Source organism: Syngnathus acus, chromosome 12, assembly GCF_901709675.1.
Source record: "Syngnathus acus chromosome 12, fSynAcu1.2, whole genome shotgun sequence".
Classification (NCBI taxonomy): domain Eukaryota; kingdom Metazoa; phylum Chordata; class Actinopteri; order Syngnathiformes; family Syngnathidae; genus Syngnathus; species Syngnathus acus.
The window spans coordinates 6696961-6714902 of record NC_051097.1 but is presented as its reverse complement, the minus strand read 5'-3'; the positions used below and the strand labels follow the sequence as shown (position 1 = coordinate 6714902).

Below are 17942 nucleotides of genomic sequence, written 5' to 3'. Positions count from 1 at the left end.
AAGCGATGCAGTGAGCAACTGTGGGGGGGCTCACTCAGCAGCCAGCAAATAAACAAGACAAACACTCACCATGGGATCACATTACAGCGAGAAAGAGAGAGAGACAGAAAGAGCGAGCGAGCGACAGCAAGAGCGCGAGACAAGCATCAAAGTGACACAAAGAGAACGAAGAAGAGGAGGAGGGAAAGCAAAGAGTGCGCAAAGAGACTGACCTTAAAGCTGACCCCTTCCTCTGAAATCACCTGTATGACAGACAACAAGTTTAGACACACTGACTCCTCTCTGACGTGATGGGCAGTCAAGAGATTGTGCCGGCGAAACCTAATTGGGATGTCGGGATGAGCAAGTGAATGAGGTGAGTGCTGCCTAGCTGTCGTCAAAGGACGTCAAGCCACCATCTTAACCCCGCTGAACAAGCTAACCGAAATTTGGGCAGTCAAGTCGATACAGTTCAATTCCACAACACTGCACCACGTAAATAAATAAATAAATACATTGATAGATTATTATTACCTCTCGGATGGTGTCAAAAAGATTCGTGATTATTACTAAAGCAGCTTTAGTATATGCTCTCGTTGTTTTCTCTGTCATGCTCCGGTGGCGCCCTCTTCTGGTAATTTACCATAAACACTTTAGCAGAGGTTGAGAAACGGTCACAGGCAGGAAATGGTGACCGAATGGAAATGTGATTTGGTAAATTCACTAACAGTCGGTCAAAATGCTTCAAAATGCCCTCAGTGAGTGAGAACAGGAGATGAGGGGGTAACCTGAACCCCTCCGAGACACAGGCAAGATGGTGCCTGCCTGCCGGCCTGCCTTGTGCAGTTTCTCCCTCACAAAGTGCCTCACTCACTCTCTTTGTGACATGACACACCCTTGTCACAAAAAAAAAAGGGGGAATGAGTTCAAAGCAACTGCGGCTGCACTCAAACACTCAAGTGACTGAAGTCCACTCAGAGCTGAGCACGCTAGCTAACTCATGCACAGGATGAAAACGGTCATCTTGACTACATCCTCTCCACACATTCGCTCTCCTCCGTCTTTCGTCCCGAGGCCTTAAATGGAAACAAGAGAGCAGCTACTCAAATGCCAAACATGCCAAAATGGTATCACTTCAGTTCACCTTCATCCCTTCATGATGCAAGTTCACCAAATGGAAAGCATTCAAAACGGAATTGACTCAAAGCTAAACATACCCCAACACTGCTACATAACTAAATTATAACAATAAGAAAAAAGTACCAACATGTTAATGAATGAGGCCCAAAATATAAAAAAATGTAAGTGGTTTCTTAATCAAGACAGTGAATAAAGGAAAGAAAAGGAAAAACACCAAATGGTTAGCTTGATGGTTAGTGTGTAAAAGGCCAATGTGGAAAAAATAGTAAGAAAAGAAAACATTTGCAACTTGTGATTTGAGATAATTATCAAGCTTAAAAAAAAAAAAAACAGTGAGCATGAGGATGCTCGATGTATAACTTAAAGGAGACATATTAGACGCAAATGAGTAGTCGTTGTCAAATCGATGCAGTATAGCGCCATCTACTGCCAAGGAGGTCTTACTTGATGTTTTTTTACCCGTTACCTCAAAATAAATAATAAAATAATACTCACATATTAACATATTATTATCCCAAAACAACTATTAACAATAAGTTATTACACAATGCAACACACTTTCTTTCTCATAGATAATAAATTTCAATAAACTTTACGCACATTTCTTGTCATGTTGAAATGAGTCCAATTGTACATCTTATATAAAAATAATTAAAAAGTTTTTTTTTTCATAATATGTCCCCTTTAAATGAAACAAAAATAAAAGTCCCTCTTTCCCTGGCGCATCCATACCTGAGAATCACCATCCTTACCTTCAATCCTGTCTTTTCGTCATCGCTACCATTATTAGTAGACGAGGGCGTCTCGTCCCCCAGCCGGGACACGAGGACAAAGTCCTCACTGTTAAGAGTGGACACCGAGTCGGACGAAACGCTAATCTTCCCCACCAAGCCCTTGTCATCCATGGCAGACGCTCTTACGCTCAGCCACTCTGCTCATGAATGGAAGACGGGAAGAGGAGCAGGAGGAAGAAGCGGTGGGAGATGATGTGCAAAATCACCTGGAAAATGAAGAAGAAAAAAAAAGTGGGATCTTTAAAAAAGAAGAAGCAGCAGCAGCCGCCGAAGATATTCATGAGGTGATGAAATCAATGAGCAGTGTCTGGATCTGGAATGAAACCTTTTTTCTTGCAGGTTAACAACTTTTTTTTTTCTCAACTGTTTTTCTTTTTTGTTTTTTTTCCCAAACAGGCCACTGTGAGGATCAGCTGAATTGTAAAGACACGAAGAACACCACTAAGACATTAGCTGGCAGCTCTTATTCCAGCTACAAAGAAGGCCTTGTCACACTAGCATTAGCATTAGCATCAAGCCTCTGCCACTCTTGCCAAGCTTGGGCAGTCCTTTCATGATAGCGAAGCACTAACACCAAGCTCACAATGGTTGAGTCTCTGTTATCTTGATTGTCTGGACACAAGACAAAGAAGGATGTCACATGTGGGGAAAACCTCCTGCTTGCGGAAAATGGGACTCATGAGGTAACAGCCACCTTTAAAAAAAATGAAAATAAATATGCGAGAAAGTTGGAGCAGCATGCAGGCAGCAGAAAGGAACCGTTTATTGCACAAATGAAGGAAGTACACGCCCAAATACAAGCGTATTTCCATCTAGTTTGCATGGCGTCGGCGACAAGTTTAAAAGTTTCTAAGTAAACAAAAAGCTAAACAGTAATAACACAGTTCTCTTGCTAAGAAGTGCTCGCTGAGCCTTGCACTTTTTTTTGTTTTAACTTACAAAGCTAAGTGAAACACTATATTTGAGTTATAGAAATTTTGAAAAAGTATCTACTGTGGCAACTCCAGGAAACTATTTATTTAATTTCTATTGGCTAAGATAAAGAGGAAAAAAAAACTTCAAATCCGAAAAGATGTTGATAGACATTCCTCAAGGCACATTTTTAAAAATGTGTTGCTGATGTATTATTCTATTTTACTGCAAACAAATATTGCCTCAAATAGTACTCGGATAACAAAAATCAATATCGGCCCTGAAAAAAACATTCTATTGCTACGTTTAATCTGATCTGAATCCTGAATCTTAGAATTGCGAGGCAGTCCGCTGAGCGATCGTGCAGGCAATAGTTCAACATTAGACCAAAACAAAAACAAAAATGAAAACCACCAAATTATATCCTTTTTAATGGCAATCTTGCACGCCCAGGGGAAGCCATGGAGTTAAATTTACATAATATATTGCTCTTGTTTACTAAATAACACATTGGGACACCGCAAATCAACATTATCTCCTCCTAGCACACCCAGCCCATTGTCATCCATCAGTGATGACAAAACAAAACAGTAAGGCCATGTGGATTCCAGCATTGGATTTGATAGACGTCACGCCTTGTTAGCACACTTTCTACTGCTAGCCTACACATTAATTGGCTTTCAGGCCCCCCCATTTAATCCGGACACAGGCAAAGCTGCTACCCGTAGTGATGCACACAAACACTGACAGAAATATATTCTAAACTCACACCCAGTTCACATTCACGCTTTGTTATGATTCATTTTGATGAATTGCTCCAACTCTGAACTTGTAGTTAGCGTCAACATGAACTGCAACTGGGGTTAGTTAGCGTCACAGCTCCATAAGCGCTTGTCCGTTTCAACAGCGGCCAACCTTAGTTGACTGCAGGAAAGAAAGAAAAAAAGCTACTCCGACATAGTTTATTTTGAGTGTTGGATATTGTCGCGCATGCATTTAGGGAGGAGGAAAAGCCTGTATGCAGGCCACCACTCCTGTCAAGCTAGCTTGCTACACTCCACAGACACACTGTTTTGTTTCCGCAAAGGGAAAAGCAGTCAACATTCATAACGTTAAAGTTCTCTTACCTTTAAATCACCGCGGTTATATGTTGTCAAATGACGTTTGGCGAAACATTGAATACGCCATTTTCGTCACAAGCCAACACAGCATCCGAACGAGCTGTAAACACAAGCTCCGAGCAACCCGCTGTCACAGGCACTGCGCATGCGCGTGTTACGTGTGCCCTTCTGCATGGTGATGCGAGCTCAACAACGCGCATGCGCCTCACGCACACAACATGAGGTTTTCGTGACCTACGAAATTTAGATCAAAACATTGTGATTTTAGATTCTGAACAAGGATAAAACAACAAAGATGAAATTTTCTGTTTCTTTATTGTTGCATGCAGCCAGTCTCATCTCACAGTGTAACACAGAAGCATTTTGTTGCTTTACATCACTGTGATATGCAAGAAGAGACCAAATAAATAACTCACGCACACACAAAAGTCCATAAAAATGACCCAGTTAAAAGTTTTCATCAACACAAACTTTAGCGTAGCCAAGCATTAGCATATGCTAAAAGGGGAAACCTTTTGCAAAGTGACATTTCCAAGGAAATAAATGGAATACATAACTGTATTATTTCATTGAGGGGGGACATGTTACATTTTGCTGTCTCGAAAGGATTTTCATTTTCTTCCTTCTGAAACATTACACAACTGTCCCACCGACTAACATTCAACCAAATCTGATCGGGTCACATAGATAAGCCTATAAATCCATCCAACGATGGCGGTGGACTATACAATGACGGATGTGTACCATCTCTTCAAAAATCAAACAGATTTGCGAATAAAGCGTCTAATACAGACATGAGTCATAGAAAACCATTTCATCTGTTTATGTTTCACATTAAACAAACTTGCTTCCTCCATATAATATTGAGTTAAGAGAGTACAATCAAAACAAAGAATAGAATCACAACAAGCAATAGTAATAATAATCCTAAAAATTGAGTAGCATGCAGCTCAAAACATCTGCACCTGATGTGGCCACACAGTGGGCATGTGCAGAACTCTTCCAGTCGGTGGTGCGTGTGCATGCGTGTTGTATCACAACTACATTGATACTCTGCCATCACAAGAGGCACAATACTGTACGCTGCATGCATGACAAAAAGAGAATGTTGGCTGTTGAAGCAAAGTGCACACACTGCAATTTAAAGGAAATGAATCTGTATTTACAATTGGTAGTCATGTAAGGTCAGTACTGATACACAAAAAAAAAATGGCCCAAAAAAATATTTAGCCTGGGTTATGGGAATATATATCTCATATGCTCAGATAGACAACAAGCCTCACAGAATTGCCATGTTTGTTCAGGCGAGCTAAATGTGAGAAAATCATCACTGCCCTAGTCCACTATATGAGAAAACATAATATTTGCAGAGAATATTTGAAATTAAATTATTTCCTTGTGCCATCTCAATGCAAGATTAAGAATTTGTGATCGGGCACTTTTAGATGAAGTGTTGTAAACAGATGTACGAAAGAGTGGCTGACAAAGCAAAAACGTACAAAATATTCATTTCCCGAGTTCTTCTCATATTTCATAACAAAATATGATATATGCACATGTACGCATGATCGGCACATATTTAAGACGTTGAAACCAAATACTCGGACAAACAACTTCACAGAAGTTAGCGAAATTTGCAAACAAAACCAAGAGAAAGAAAAATGTTGAATTTAGTTTTCGACGAGTGTCCCCTGCAGCAACGATTAACTACATAAAACGTCAGCGGGATCTCATGACTGCCCCTGTCGGCAATTCATTGGTGGCTCTGAGATCACAGCACCATCATATGACAAACAAAAGTTATCAGTAACTCTTGTTTTGGAGCTTGCTGCTTCTGGGGATAAAATTCCAAAGCTAACCACATAAGGCGTTGCATCACATTTTTGCAGATGACCACAATGTAACTTTTCTGTGACTTTTGCTGCATTCCAATTGAGAAGCAGAAAAATGCATGACATAATGGATTTTTCAAAAAGTGCCTGTCTAACAATAATAAATTGATCAATGTTGTTGAGTCAGTGTATTTTTGCTTGTTTGTGCGTGTGCAGAATTTTTCTCTTGACCTCTACGTGACCTTATGTATGACTATTCTCAGTTGCGTGGACTGTTTCAAACTTTCTCTTGAATACAGTCATCCTGCTTTGTTTATGCCGTTTACAGTTTTACAGATTGTGAATTTTCCACCATTGTCAGCATTTTCCATGATGGCTCCTCAGTGCAAAATTGGCTCTCCATGTGTCGCTCAGGAATCTGCAAAAGGCTGAGTAGTTTAATTAGTTTTACATTTTACTTTTATTGCAAAGTTTGTACATTTTTTCCTCCCATTTTGTATTTTCTTTTTGTCCTTTCCTGTGTCAACAATTGCTGTTGAAATTATGCAAATTTCCCCATTGTGGGACAAATATATTACGTAATCTAGTGTACATGAAAATGCCTCAGTGTATAGAAAAAGACACGTGAAAATTTCGGGGATACAATATTTTTCCAAGGCACGAGCAATACAAAAAGTATGCACAATTATTTGAAATAGCACAAAAAAAAGAACATTTTGAAATTAGTCCTGCTTGCCTTAAACGACAACAGAATTCATTATGTGTAAACTGCATCATATTATACTTGTGATTTGAAATGTCCCTTAGCTTCCACTGAGCAGCATCTCCGCCCCGGGCGTTTCGGGACAGGAGTCGCCACCGCCGGGTCGGGGCGTTCCCGTCCGCAGCACCAGTTTGCCGACGGCCAATCCTCCGGACACCAGGCCTACGGGAGACAGCGACTTCCTGGGAGCAAATATAAGATGAAGAAAATTCAATTCAGAAGACTTCTGCACACTGGGCGTGACCCCGCTGAAAATTCCATCAAGTCACCTGAAGGCCATCTTTTTAAGCAGGTAAGTGTCCATCCTGTCCGGTGGAGGATCCTCAGCATGTTGTTCCTCAAGCGAAGAGGAGCAATTCGGTGGGAGGAGGTGAGAAGCATCCTCAGAATATGCCAGCTCCAAAGAATCCTGAATGGCAGAAAGAACAAGAGAGGTTCGATGAAATGTCCAAATGTGAATTTTTTTTTTTTAGGCTCTACCTGAGACTTGATGTCCTGCGGTTCCGTGTCCTCCATGTCCAGAGCGCAGAGCTCAAGCTCAATATCTCGCTCACTCTCCTTATGCTCTCGATCCTGGCTGAAGGCTGTCTGGTGGCTTTGCGGTTCGCATGCAATTTTCTCGCTGGACGAATGTCGACAAAGCTGCTCACTGAAAGCACACAGAAAAGGCACGAGTGAGAAATCATCAAATCATCAGATGTGTAAACTGTCGGTGGTACCTCTCGAGGAAACTGGAGTGGCTGGAAGAATCCGATCCTCTTGAGCTCCACCTGTATTCACTGCGATCCAAGTGGCAGTTATAATCTGGAAAATATGATATAAAAAGTCAAGGACGACATTTAGGTGCAGGTGTGAATGAAAAATGCATTGTTATGATTTTTGAGATAAAAAGGCAACACTGATGAAAATTTGCTCTTGATAACTATTATTTGGAAGCAAGGAGTGCACTACCAGATAGAACCAGCAGAGGGAGCCAATCTCAACTAATTTGGTGTTACTAGAAAAAACAACACCCAAGATACGCAGATACATTCCAAAAAGTTTTTTTAAGGGGGCAGGGGTCAATGTCCTTAAAAAAATCACAGCAAAAAAATAAATAATAAAAAATGTGTTTAACAAATATTTTATTTTATAAAATTATTTATAAACTCATTTAAAGCTTCACTACCAATCCACGCTTACCTTTAAAGTTGACGGGCATGGTGCTGGCGCCACCCTGGCAAGCGGTGGCTTGGACGGGATCGGTGGTGTGGTAGCCCGAGCGTGCCGCCCTGGATATGGCCCCCCACTTGGATATGATGGGACCCTCACTGAAGGGAATAATGGGGTCCTCTTCATTCACCCGCCTGTAGTAATCTAACGAGTGCAGCCAGCGCTTTGCGACGCCACCGCCGCTAACAACTCCACCGCCGCAGCCGTCCGACTCCTAAGTGAGAAACATTAAATAATTTCAGATTCAAATTTCGTCATTTCTTTTGCCCCCCTAAACTCACCGACTGCTCCAAGGCTGAGTGGGATGCAGCTGGCGTGATCGCCTCGGGCTCAAAGGGGCTGAGACAGGGTCCGACGGTGGAGCCGCAGGACCACGGCGAGTAGTGCGCCAAGCTCTCTTCGCCTCTGAAGCGGCAACCCATGCACCGACCTCCACTGCTCTCCACGTGCTGCAACAAATTATTGTTGTGATTATCAGCAATCCATTTTCAATACTGTCAACAAAATTTAGCAAAACTTTAGTCAGCACAATTGGACTGCTTGTTAAAAGTCTCAAGTGATGCATTTTCCTCTCTCACGAGCACCCACGCACTGGAGCCATGATTTCATCGTCCACCGTTGCTTAGCAACTATCTCCCACTCGCATCGTATTAGACGCCGGGCCTGACGGAAGCTCTTAGAGCGGGGAATTCAATTAAGCGTAAAGATCTTAAACTCAACCAGTGCCTCTACTTGAGTTAATGACTTGTAATTGCAATTCATGCTGTGGCTCTGATTCGCCGCATACCTCAGGTCCCAAATCAATGTTGAAGATGGCTGAGGGCTGCGAGGGCCTGCTGGTGCTGTGATGATGATGGTAATGGTGGTGGTGATGGTGCGCCCACTGCTCTTGCTTACGTCGGAACGGGTCGTCATAGACCAGAGGAACACGACCGTACTCCTGAAAATTGAATATTGCAATAATATATTTCAGCTGGAGCAATAAGACGATGAGAAAACTGAGTGGGAGAGGCAGAGACATATTTAGGAAGGTACAAGTAGGAGGATGCACTACAGAGGAGGTTCGGGGCGCCACGACTGGCGGTGAAGGGAGAGGTGACATATGTGGGCGAAGAAAGACAAGGATATATATATATTTTTTTCAGTTGAAAAATGATATGCATCTCATACCCTGTGCAACGCTGCACGGTGCTCAGATCCAGAGCAGAAGTTGCTGTCTAGGGAGTTGAATCTCTCCCTGAGTGGAGGCTGGTAGACAGAAGAATGCAGCACCTCTGGAGGCAACGAATTACTCCTGGCGTCCTCTCGATGGTACAACTGCAATGGAAATGTGTTATTAACGGGAGAGACGTTTGGAGAAGTTCACTTGTGTATTTAATATGAAGGCTCAACCTGAGGCCTCCACACTCGTCTGCTGTCATAGAGAGGTGCATAAACTCCATGGGCAGAAGTGAGAGGTCCATACTGAGGCTGGCCAGGGTGGTGGTGGTGGAACACGGCGGGTCTCATGCGCTCCCTCGGCGGATAGCCGGCGGAAGGAGAAGACGGCGCTTGATGGGGTATTTGAGGCTCGCCGTGAAAGGAGGACGGCGGCGGCAGAGAGGATTCTGGGACGTTGGATGATCTGAGGAAGCGAGCCATGCAGGGTTTGTGTGGAGGGTGGAGAGGAGATGGGTAGTAGGAACCTGATGAGCAAAGAAATTCTGTGAACAAGCCAACCTTGATATATATTGTATGATTGATTGCTCACTATTGCCATTTTAAAATAAATAAAGAGCCTGCCTCTAATAAATAGATGATCATTTGAAGAAATACCGACTCACCGTTCGGCTGGTAGCGGGCTGTCTCGTACGGAGATTGCTGCTCTTGGTAGAACAGCTCCGAGGCCTGAGAAGGGTGAGGCACTCGCAGCATGAGGGGACCACCATGTTTGGGCGCTGGCCCCCCGCTACCATCGGCCACCCGTCCCAAAGGGGATGACGCTGAAGAGTGGCTGACGGGAGTTATAGGCGGAGACATGGACTTCCTGGAGAAGCAATAAAAACAAAACATTGATTAAAATTGCATTATTATTTATTTTTATTTTATTACATTAAATGTATTTTATTTTAGTGGAAAATATGCTTACTGTTCAGCTGAGCCCAGTAAAGTCATACTGGTGCCACTCAGCCCATTTGAGCCACTCGCCCCAACGGATTCGCTGGGCACGGCTGTCTTAATGCCTTCCATGTCTCCTCTGGAGATGAGTTGTGAGTGAGCATCTCCATCTGTCAGGGCGTCCTCCTCTCCAGCCCCATCAGTGTGGACGGTGCCCTCCAGCGTGAAGGTTTTAGCCCCCGACGGAGGGAATGCCCGACTTACACTTCCGCTCTTTTTGTTCCTCAAACGAAATCTGTGATTAGAAAAAAAATAAACATTACTGAAAATCATGGAATTAATCTGCAGGTCTCTCAATGCAATCAATATCTTTTTTTATCATTTTTATTTTTCTATTTGTGCGGCCCAGTATTAACCACTACTTTAACCATTTTAAAAAAATAAATAAAATAAAATAAAATAAAATTTAAAAACTCCCACTCACTTCTCCAGTTCATCCTGCGTGTGCGCAAAGGTGCAGTTAGTTCCTCTGGGACAGCCTCCCTGATGACGAAGATCTCTGCACATGCTAGTCTTATACTTGCTGTTCACCTGATGCTGCAGATACCACCAAAAAGTGTACACTGAGTAAACTGATTATCATTCCAAGATCGTCAACTACCTGTGGGGTGTCGTGGCTCTTCTTGCTGAAATTTTGGATGAATTCTACCAGGCCGTGAACCACCAACTTTATAGCCAACATGACATTTTCCAGCTCCTCCCACGATGGTGCTACATCATCTAGGCAGACAAAAGAAAACAATCCTATTTTTCTTCTTGCGATATTACGAACATCACACAGCATGGCAGATCATTTGTCACTCGGCACAACGATGAGTCATGGATGTATGAGGCATCATCAGATATCTCAACTCAAACTCAGATCAGCAAAAGGGAGCTTTCCCTTTCTCAAAATCTGCTCTATGAGGAATCATCATTAGAGCCCTTTACACAAATCCATCTTGTACAAAGCAAGTCAGTGAATTTACTGAACCTGTATTGTGGTCTATGTTGGCCAGCAACTCCAGGTGAGCTCTGAGGTTGGTGAGATTGGCCGGGTCTCCTGTCCTCTGCAGGACGATGGTCAGCTCCTGGACACTTTTTGCAAACGACTCTGGAGACTGCAACTGCAAAGTTACATATACAATGATTTGCTGTTATTTTTTAATTTTGTTTTTACTTTGGCCCCATCTTGTGGCTGCGTTGTGCCATGGAACTATGTTGAAATGAGTTAAGGAGTTTCATGTAGTGCTTTGCCGCCGTAAGCCTGTTTGGTACTAGAGTACGAGACCTTGTCAATGATGGACTGCATGTGCGACTTGTGGACCAGATCCCCGTACAACAGAGAAGACCACTGCTCGGGCGAGATGCGGAGGCCAGCTTCCATGGCGATGTGCACGATTTGAGAATCGTGTTCTCTCCTGAGAGCCTCGTAGGTGCGGAATTCCTCTTTCAGCTGCATCAGTGAGGAGTCTTCATCCCGCTTGGTCACCTGGATGATGATTTAAATGATTTTACTGCACTCATCCGCTAACTAGCTAGCTGTCGACTGCTCACTTGTCAATAATTTAAGGTTACCTTTTTTTCCCCTCAAGCTAAAGAACACATCTTAACCAGAGGTGCCATTATTTCATAATATATATTTATATATTATATATAATTTTTAAAAATGTATTATTTATTTGTACTGCAAGTTCACTGTTTTCTTAGGCGGTGTGATGAATCTTCAGACATTGTTAACTCAAATTCAGATCAAGAAAAGGGAGTTTCCCTTTCTCAGAATCTGCCCTATGAGTAATCATCATTAGACTACATCACACCAATCATCAAAAAAAGTCATCATCATGTCATGTCTACCTTATTTTGACCTACTTTTGTATCCCTGCATCTGTCCTGCCCAAATATAGAATGTTGTTACATCACTGGGAAATAGTTGGCATTTGTGCCCTGCCAGCTATGAACATCATCGGGTAACAGGCACAAAAATACACACGCGTGTCCACGGGGAGTCCGTGTGTTAGTTACGCGCGTTTGATTTTTCCATCTACAGGGGGTGCTCGCTTTATGATTTTTGGAGGTTACGGAGGTTGCGTTATCAAACACGCATGAATGTACCCTGTGGCTTTGCCTTATTAATTTCAGATGCTTCCATTTTGTACCCCCCCACTCTACCTTTTTTGCAATTCCTTTTGATTAATGGAAAATCCAGCGACTAAAACCTCACAGCAACTTGGGTAAAAAGCCAGAAAATATTTCACTCACAGATGCTCATCATGATGAAATAATAAACCTTTGTTCTGTTGTTGTGTAATATTTAACTTTGAGGTTCGCCTTGGAGGATGTTCATGTTGCACTGTACCTTGAAGCAAGAGGCCCTGTAGAGGAGTTGCACCACATGGCCTATGCTGGTTTTGGAAGCCTGTGGGAAGCGCCCTTCCAACTTTTGCACAACAAACAACACCAGCACCTTTCTGGATAGTGCCGAACCGTCCTCCAAAGCCAAAAGCACAAGCTTCAAAGCATCCTCCTGCATGGCTGAAGGAAGGGGGCGGGGGTTACTTAGAACTAGTTGAACAATTGTAAGACACAAAACATATTCTGAGAAACAGTTTTAAGAAATAATTATAATTGTTCAAACAAATGTTACCGGTACATTGTAAATATTAGTGTTTGTGTGTGAGTGTCCGGGCGTGAGCTGCGATCGACAGCAGATCTTGCATATGTGGCCCGGTATGATAGTTTTCCTTAATATAATCAAATTATTTTTCTGTAAATGATGATATGCACTCACCAGGTCCAAGGAATTGGCATCCCCGTGCTCTCACCGCAGCCCATAGGTTAGCAGACAGTTGCTGCGGGTTCTGATGCTGCAAAATGAGCTCAGTGACCGTCCGCTCGCCCAGCGAACGGCCCGCACGCACGGCCCGCACTCGGCCTTCCTCCTCCACCAGCTGGCAATTGACCAGCGTCACCAGTTTCCTCTGCATGGGTCGGCTGAGTGCGCTCGGACTCGGCGGCGCCACGCCTGGAGGAGGACGAGAACTTTGTGGTGACGAGACGCGAAACATCTGAATCGTGAAGGATTCTTACCTTTAGTGCCGCTAATTGGTTTGAGGTAGAGAGCCAGCTCTTCCACACACACCCTGCAGGCCTCATAGTGTCCGACATCTTTGTCACTGCTCAGGCTGACCGGCTTCACGTCTGGAACCTACACATTTATCACATTACAATCCACTCCATTCAGAAATGATTTCCTTTTTTACCTGAGCGCCAACCAGCTGCAGGAGAGCACAATTGACGGGCAGCAGGTCGATATCCGTGCTGATTGGCGTCTGGTCGAAGGGGCAGGCTTTGCGGTGCAGCTTGTGGAGGCACGTTCGGCACACCGTGTGCGAGCAACCCAAACTGACGGGCTGCTGGCTGCTGCCGTTGAACTCGTTGTAGCAGATGGGACAGGACAGGAAGTCCGTCCACTGGGCCGCCTGCACCGGCATCCCGACTCGAACGGGTCAGGGGGAATACATCTCAATGAACTGCGACAGGCTGGTGCTGGGAAAGACTTGAGAGACAAGACAAGACTAGATGCTCTATAGAGACTATGAAAGGCTTGAAAGAGAATCTAATCCAATCAGAACTGGGAATGGTCTGTTATGGGTTCTTTGATGTTTGAAGCTTTACGTAAAAAAAAAAAAAGAAGCAATTGTTCAAACTTTTGTTGAACTTGCAGTACAATTTGCGCATGGAATTTTGCAGGAAGTTTATCACCCTTAATCCCATCATAAGATTTTTTTAGCTGCTGCTCTGTTTTTATCTGTGCCTCATTTTATGCTTTGAGAATGTCTTAGTATTTGCACGACAACAAACAGGTCACATAATTGACTTTTGGGTATTTTCCAATTTCCCTGGGACCTTTTTCAACAATTCCACCCGTGTAAGGAACATATAAAGAATATTTAGCAATATTTATCCAAGAATTTTAGGGGTTTACAAGAAAAAAAAAAAAAGGGGGGTTATTTTGTGGACCCTCTGATATATCCTTGCCCAAACCAGTTGGCTGTGATCCCTCCCACAATTGCCTCCTTCTACCATATTACCAAACACAAACTTTTTAAAAAATATATATTTCAAACACAATGACTATAATTATTTCCTGCAAATACTTTAATTATATCAGGTCTGAATTTCTAAAGTTCAGAAGACGCGTGCTTTCCAAAATATGCATGCTAAATCTTGTTTTGATCGTGCAAAATTTCAAGACAAAAGATGAAGATTTCGACACACAAGATCAATGGCCCTTAAATGTTTGAGGCTGTTTGGCTTGGAAAGCTTTAAGGCGAAAACATTTCATCTTGTGCCAACCTCAAAAAAACAACATTAGCTCACATTTCAAAATTCTCCCTCTAATCTGAATTTAAAAAAAAAATTCACATATCCTTTACTAATTTATCAGATAAAATGCTAAAAAGTCAGAATAGTTCATTTTAATTTGTGAGCACGAGGTCACTGCTGTAACATTGCATATGACAGATAATTAATCTCAACCAGCCCTTCAAAATTTCCATTTGACATATTTGTCATATATTCTGTTTACGCACCTTCCAAGGGCTCCGCGCCTCGTCACTACGCCTGGACAGCCTCGAGCTGCGTTGCCGCCTCATGTTTCCTTCAGTGAGGCACCCAAATTTAACCGCCATAACTGCACCCCACCTTCCCTTCAATAACGTCCAAGGAAGAGTTAGGTCACGCTCTTGTGGCGAAAGGAGCCCCGGGGTGACAATTTAAGGAGGCGGACGGGGGGGAGTGGTGGAGCAAAGCAACTGGTGGGGAACGTAACACTCCAGCCACCTGTTCCTGCTCCGAACAACTGTCACATCCTGTTTTTGCGTCTCGGCTTACACACTTCCCTCAGAGCACAATCACTATTGTCCACGTGTACAGTGATTGGGAGTTTCAGGTACATTTTTTTTTTTCCCTGATGACTTTTACTCTCTACTATAAATCTGCAATAATGAAACCTCCAAAAAAACCATTCAGTTTTACCCCTCCCCACCGCTCTGTTGGTGCTCACACAGTTCTCCAAATAAGAGGCCGAGCGTGCCTGCTTCAAGCTATGTATTTGTCACTGCCATATAAATATATTTAACCAATACTCACAGATGTATATTCATTTTGCTCTGGACTAGTTGGGGACCTTCTCTGCCTCTTCTTGCAGTTAATTACACTGCAACCTTTCCAGGATACATCAGTGCATGATACTGAAGGTGCCAAGTTCTAAAGTCAGACTTGCCCATATATTGTAAAAAAACACTCGCTTGTACGCTTGAAACTCCACAAGAAAGTGTTGGTTGAGATTTCTTTTGGTCATGGCCATTAGAGCGCTGGAAAATAAAAGTCAAATAAGACGCGGGCGGTCTGTTGAAATCTCATCCGAGCAGAACACGCCCACGTAAGCGCAGTACCTCATACTATGCGGCACAAACAACGCAACTTTGACAGAGCCCTCTTCATAAGACATATTTGGTGACATGTCCTTGCATGTGTGTGTGTGTGTGTGTGTGATACACACAGGCAAGGAACAATGAACAAAAGGTGATAAAGCAGAACAAAATAGATCCACTGCGGACCAGTAAAACCAGAAGAAGAACTATTTATCATAAAAGTCAGTAACTCTGAGGAAGAGTCAGGCCATTATTTGACTGTAAACGGTGACTGGAAATTAAAGTTTAACTGGAAAACGTGCTGGTTCTCGTTAAAGGATACAAAATATTAACATATAGTGCGTCATGTTTTGATTGTGTAGCTGTGTGTGTGTGTGTGTGTTTTCCTGACGGCTGTCGTGAGAGTGTGCGGGGGCAGTATCTCGGTGGGAGGCAGGACAACTGTTTCAGCTCAGATGCTGCTACACCACGCAGAAAAACAGCCGCTTATATTTTAAATGAACTCGCATCTGCGGCAATGGAAGCAAACAGGTGTTGTGTAATCTTAAAAAATGGCTTGGTCTTTATGAGACAACTTGCATAAAAAAATATATATAATAGAAGCTTCCAGAAGGACAACAATAGATCCAGCAAGACACTAATTAGGGCTAAATGCTGGCCAAGCACTATTTAGTATAAGGCGCATGGCAGCACACCTGAAGGCCACTGAAGAACTCTCAGAACATGAGCAAGAAATTTCTTTGGTGTGACGAGACAAAAACTGAGCTCTGGTATGAAGGTCAGGCATCATGTGTGGAGGAAACCAGCCTCCGCTTGTCACCTGACTGATGATTTTCAGCAGTAGGAATTGGGAAACTTGGGAAACTTTTCAAGATTATTTTTTTGTGATGACCCCAAATCTTCCCTTATTTTCATCAAGTTTATAATAATAATAATAATAATAAAAATGATAATAATAATAATAATAATGGCTCAAAAATATGTGATCATTTTTTTCTTAAGTGGCACGGCTATAAATTACAACGCTTGGTAAAATTCATATTGCTCTAGCTTTAAAAACAAAACAAAACAAAATCTTAAAAATCATTTTTTGTAAATAAAAATCTGAAATTTGTTTAGGGACACATAAAGCCATCTCTGATTAAAATGTGTAATTTGAGCAGGTGGCTTGCAAAGAAAAAAATTGTTATGGCTACTCTAAATTTCAGCTTTACAGATGGCAGTCATGCATAAAGCCACTCTTGCATACCTTAAATAAGGTAAGGTGTTTACTAGATAAGAAAGTTGGGAAATCCTGCTCCATCACAACCCGAGAATCCTGTTTAGTGTTTTGATGAGCGGATGGAGCCAAACAACATCCACGCACCACCTGCCTGCCTCCTCCTCCTCCTCCTCCTCCACCTCCTCTTTCTCCCTTCAGCACCAGTTGCAGACAAACTGGCATCCAACTTATTTCACACTCAACAAACACGGCGCAATCAAAACAAGTTGAGGGCAAGTGAAGTTGGAGAAGAAAAAAAATTGGAGGAGTCACTCACCTCAGGCGCACCTCCACAGCCCAAACGTGCTCATGTCCCTCCATCAAGATGGCAAAATTTGAAAGAATAATGACAAGGAGGCCTGGAGATGAGTCTTGACGCACATTTGGGTTCAGGTGGCACGGAGGCTCGGATGGTGGCATCTGACTGCTCCGTTGATGGAGCCGGCCGCGGCGCCTCGCAGGCGGCCTCGCATGGCGCACCGGCGGCGGGGCTCAAGGCGCAATCCTATCGCCGAGCGCCGAACATTGAACGTCAGAGCAAAACAGCGACTGCGTGAGACACACAGGCATGTGGCGAGCGAGCATAAAAAAGATGCAAGCCGGAACAAGCCGCTTTTTAGAGGCGTAGGCTGGTTGCTTTTAAAGGAACAGGACGGGAATTTTTTTTTTTTTTTTGGACGCGATTATGATGACTATGTGCGTGTGGCGCAACAGTGAAACGCGCCTATACAGATCGCGGACAAGTTCATCATAGCAGTTTTCTACTGTATACACAGTAGCCAAGAACTTGCAAAAAAGGGGATTTTGCAATTACAGGAAAGGATTATTTTTTATTTTTTTTTAATTAAACATATACTGTAAAATCTAGAAAAGTAAGATATAAGAATCAATTCAAATTGAAAAGGTATTTACAAAACATATCATCAGGAGTGGAGTCACGTCTTTTTGCGAGGGGAATTGAAAATAAGCAACTGAGATAATGTGGTTGCACAAGTGTGCACACCCTCTTAGTTTTCATAGTTAACCAGCAGTGTGAAGTAAGTCAAGTATAATTTTCTATAGTAACCCTCTCAAAACGATATTTTAAAGTCATTTGAGTTGTACGCTCTCTTTGTTTTTATTTCCGGTATGTTGTTTCTTTTTCTTAGTTTGAGCATATATTAAAATGTTGCTATGAGATACAACTCCACCAGAGGGCGCCCTTGGCCCAACTCACAAACATGATGGTCTCTCGTGGGCTGTCATCCACTCCCACTCGCAATGGGGGCAAGTCAAGAGGAGTTCCCGTGGTTCATTCCAAATCGAGACGGTCCAGGGTCACCATTGGATCGCTTGACAGTTGACAGTTGGCCTA

At 43.0% G+C, this 17942-nt stretch overlaps 2 protein-coding genes across 7 annotated transcripts in view; both read right to left on the bottom strand.

Moving 5' to 3' along the window:
• Window positions 1-4101, bottom strand: part of LOC119131803 (rab GTPase-activating protein 1) — a 33891-nt gene extending 29790 nt beyond the window's left edge. Inside the window, exons 1-3 of one of the 2 annotated variants that reach the window (XM_037266523.1) lie at window positions 3953-4101; window positions 1872-2119; window positions 213-242 (exon numbers count right to left, since the gene is read on the bottom strand). In XM_037266523.1, the coding sequence (XP_037122418.1) occupies window positions 213-242; window positions 1872-2024 (183 nt within the window). In that variant the 5' untranslated portion in view covers window positions 2025-2119; window positions 3953-4101. The remainder of the gene's footprint in view (window positions 1-212; window positions 243-1871; window positions 2120-3952) is intronic. The other variant, XM_037266524.1, reaches the window with a different exon arrangement.
• Window positions 4102-4242: 141 nt separating this feature from the next.
• On the bottom strand, window positions 4243-17940 carry rc3h2 (ring finger and CCCH-type domains 2). Of its 5 annotated transcripts, XM_037266518.1 has the most exons (21): window positions 17805-17940; window positions 16866-17093; window positions 13153-13448; window positions 12980-13097; window positions 12681-12914; window positions 12249-12424; window positions 11181-11381; window positions 10884-11016; window positions 10509-10630; window positions 10335-10447; window positions 9882-10145; window positions 9577-9779; window positions 9146-9438; window positions 8924-9070; window positions 8541-8693; window positions 8035-8202; window positions 7724-7967; window positions 7261-7345; window positions 7022-7190; window positions 6811-6950; window positions 4243-6723 (listed from the first exon to the last, which is right to left on the bottom strand). In XM_037266518.1, exons 3-21 carry the CDS (start codon window positions 13381-13383, stop codon window positions 6582-6584), a joined length of 3336 nt encoding a protein of 1111 aa, XP_037122413.1. In that variant the 5' UTR covers window positions 13384-13448; window positions 16866-17093; window positions 17805-17940; the 3' UTR covers window positions 4243-6581. The 5 variants fall into 5 exon arrangements, with proteins under 5 accessions (XP_037122413.1, XP_037122412.1, XP_037122417.1 ...); XM_037266517.1 differs by lacking the exon at window positions 17805-17940 and having other exon boundaries at window positions 16866-17181; XM_037266522.1 differs by lacking the exon at window positions 17805-17940 and having other exon boundaries at window positions 10512-10630; window positions 16866-17180.
• Between the last annotated feature and the right edge of the window lie 2 nt (window positions 17941-17942).

Bases quoted from the DNA above. Each gene is read 5' to 3' on its own strand.
- rc3h2 (XM_037266518.1), bottom strand. From the start codon at position 13,383: ATGCCGGTGCAGGCGGCCCAGTGGACGGACTTCCTGTCCTGTCCCATC. The intron at 10,448-10,508 runs GTTGACGATCTT...TGGTATCTGCAG, and splicing joins GCCACGACACCCCACAGGTA to CATCAGGTGAACAGCAAGTA. The intron at 6,724-6,810 runs GTGACTTGATGG...ATTTGCTCCCAG, and splicing joins CTTAAAAAGATGGCCTTCAG to GAAGTCGCTGTCTCCCGTAG.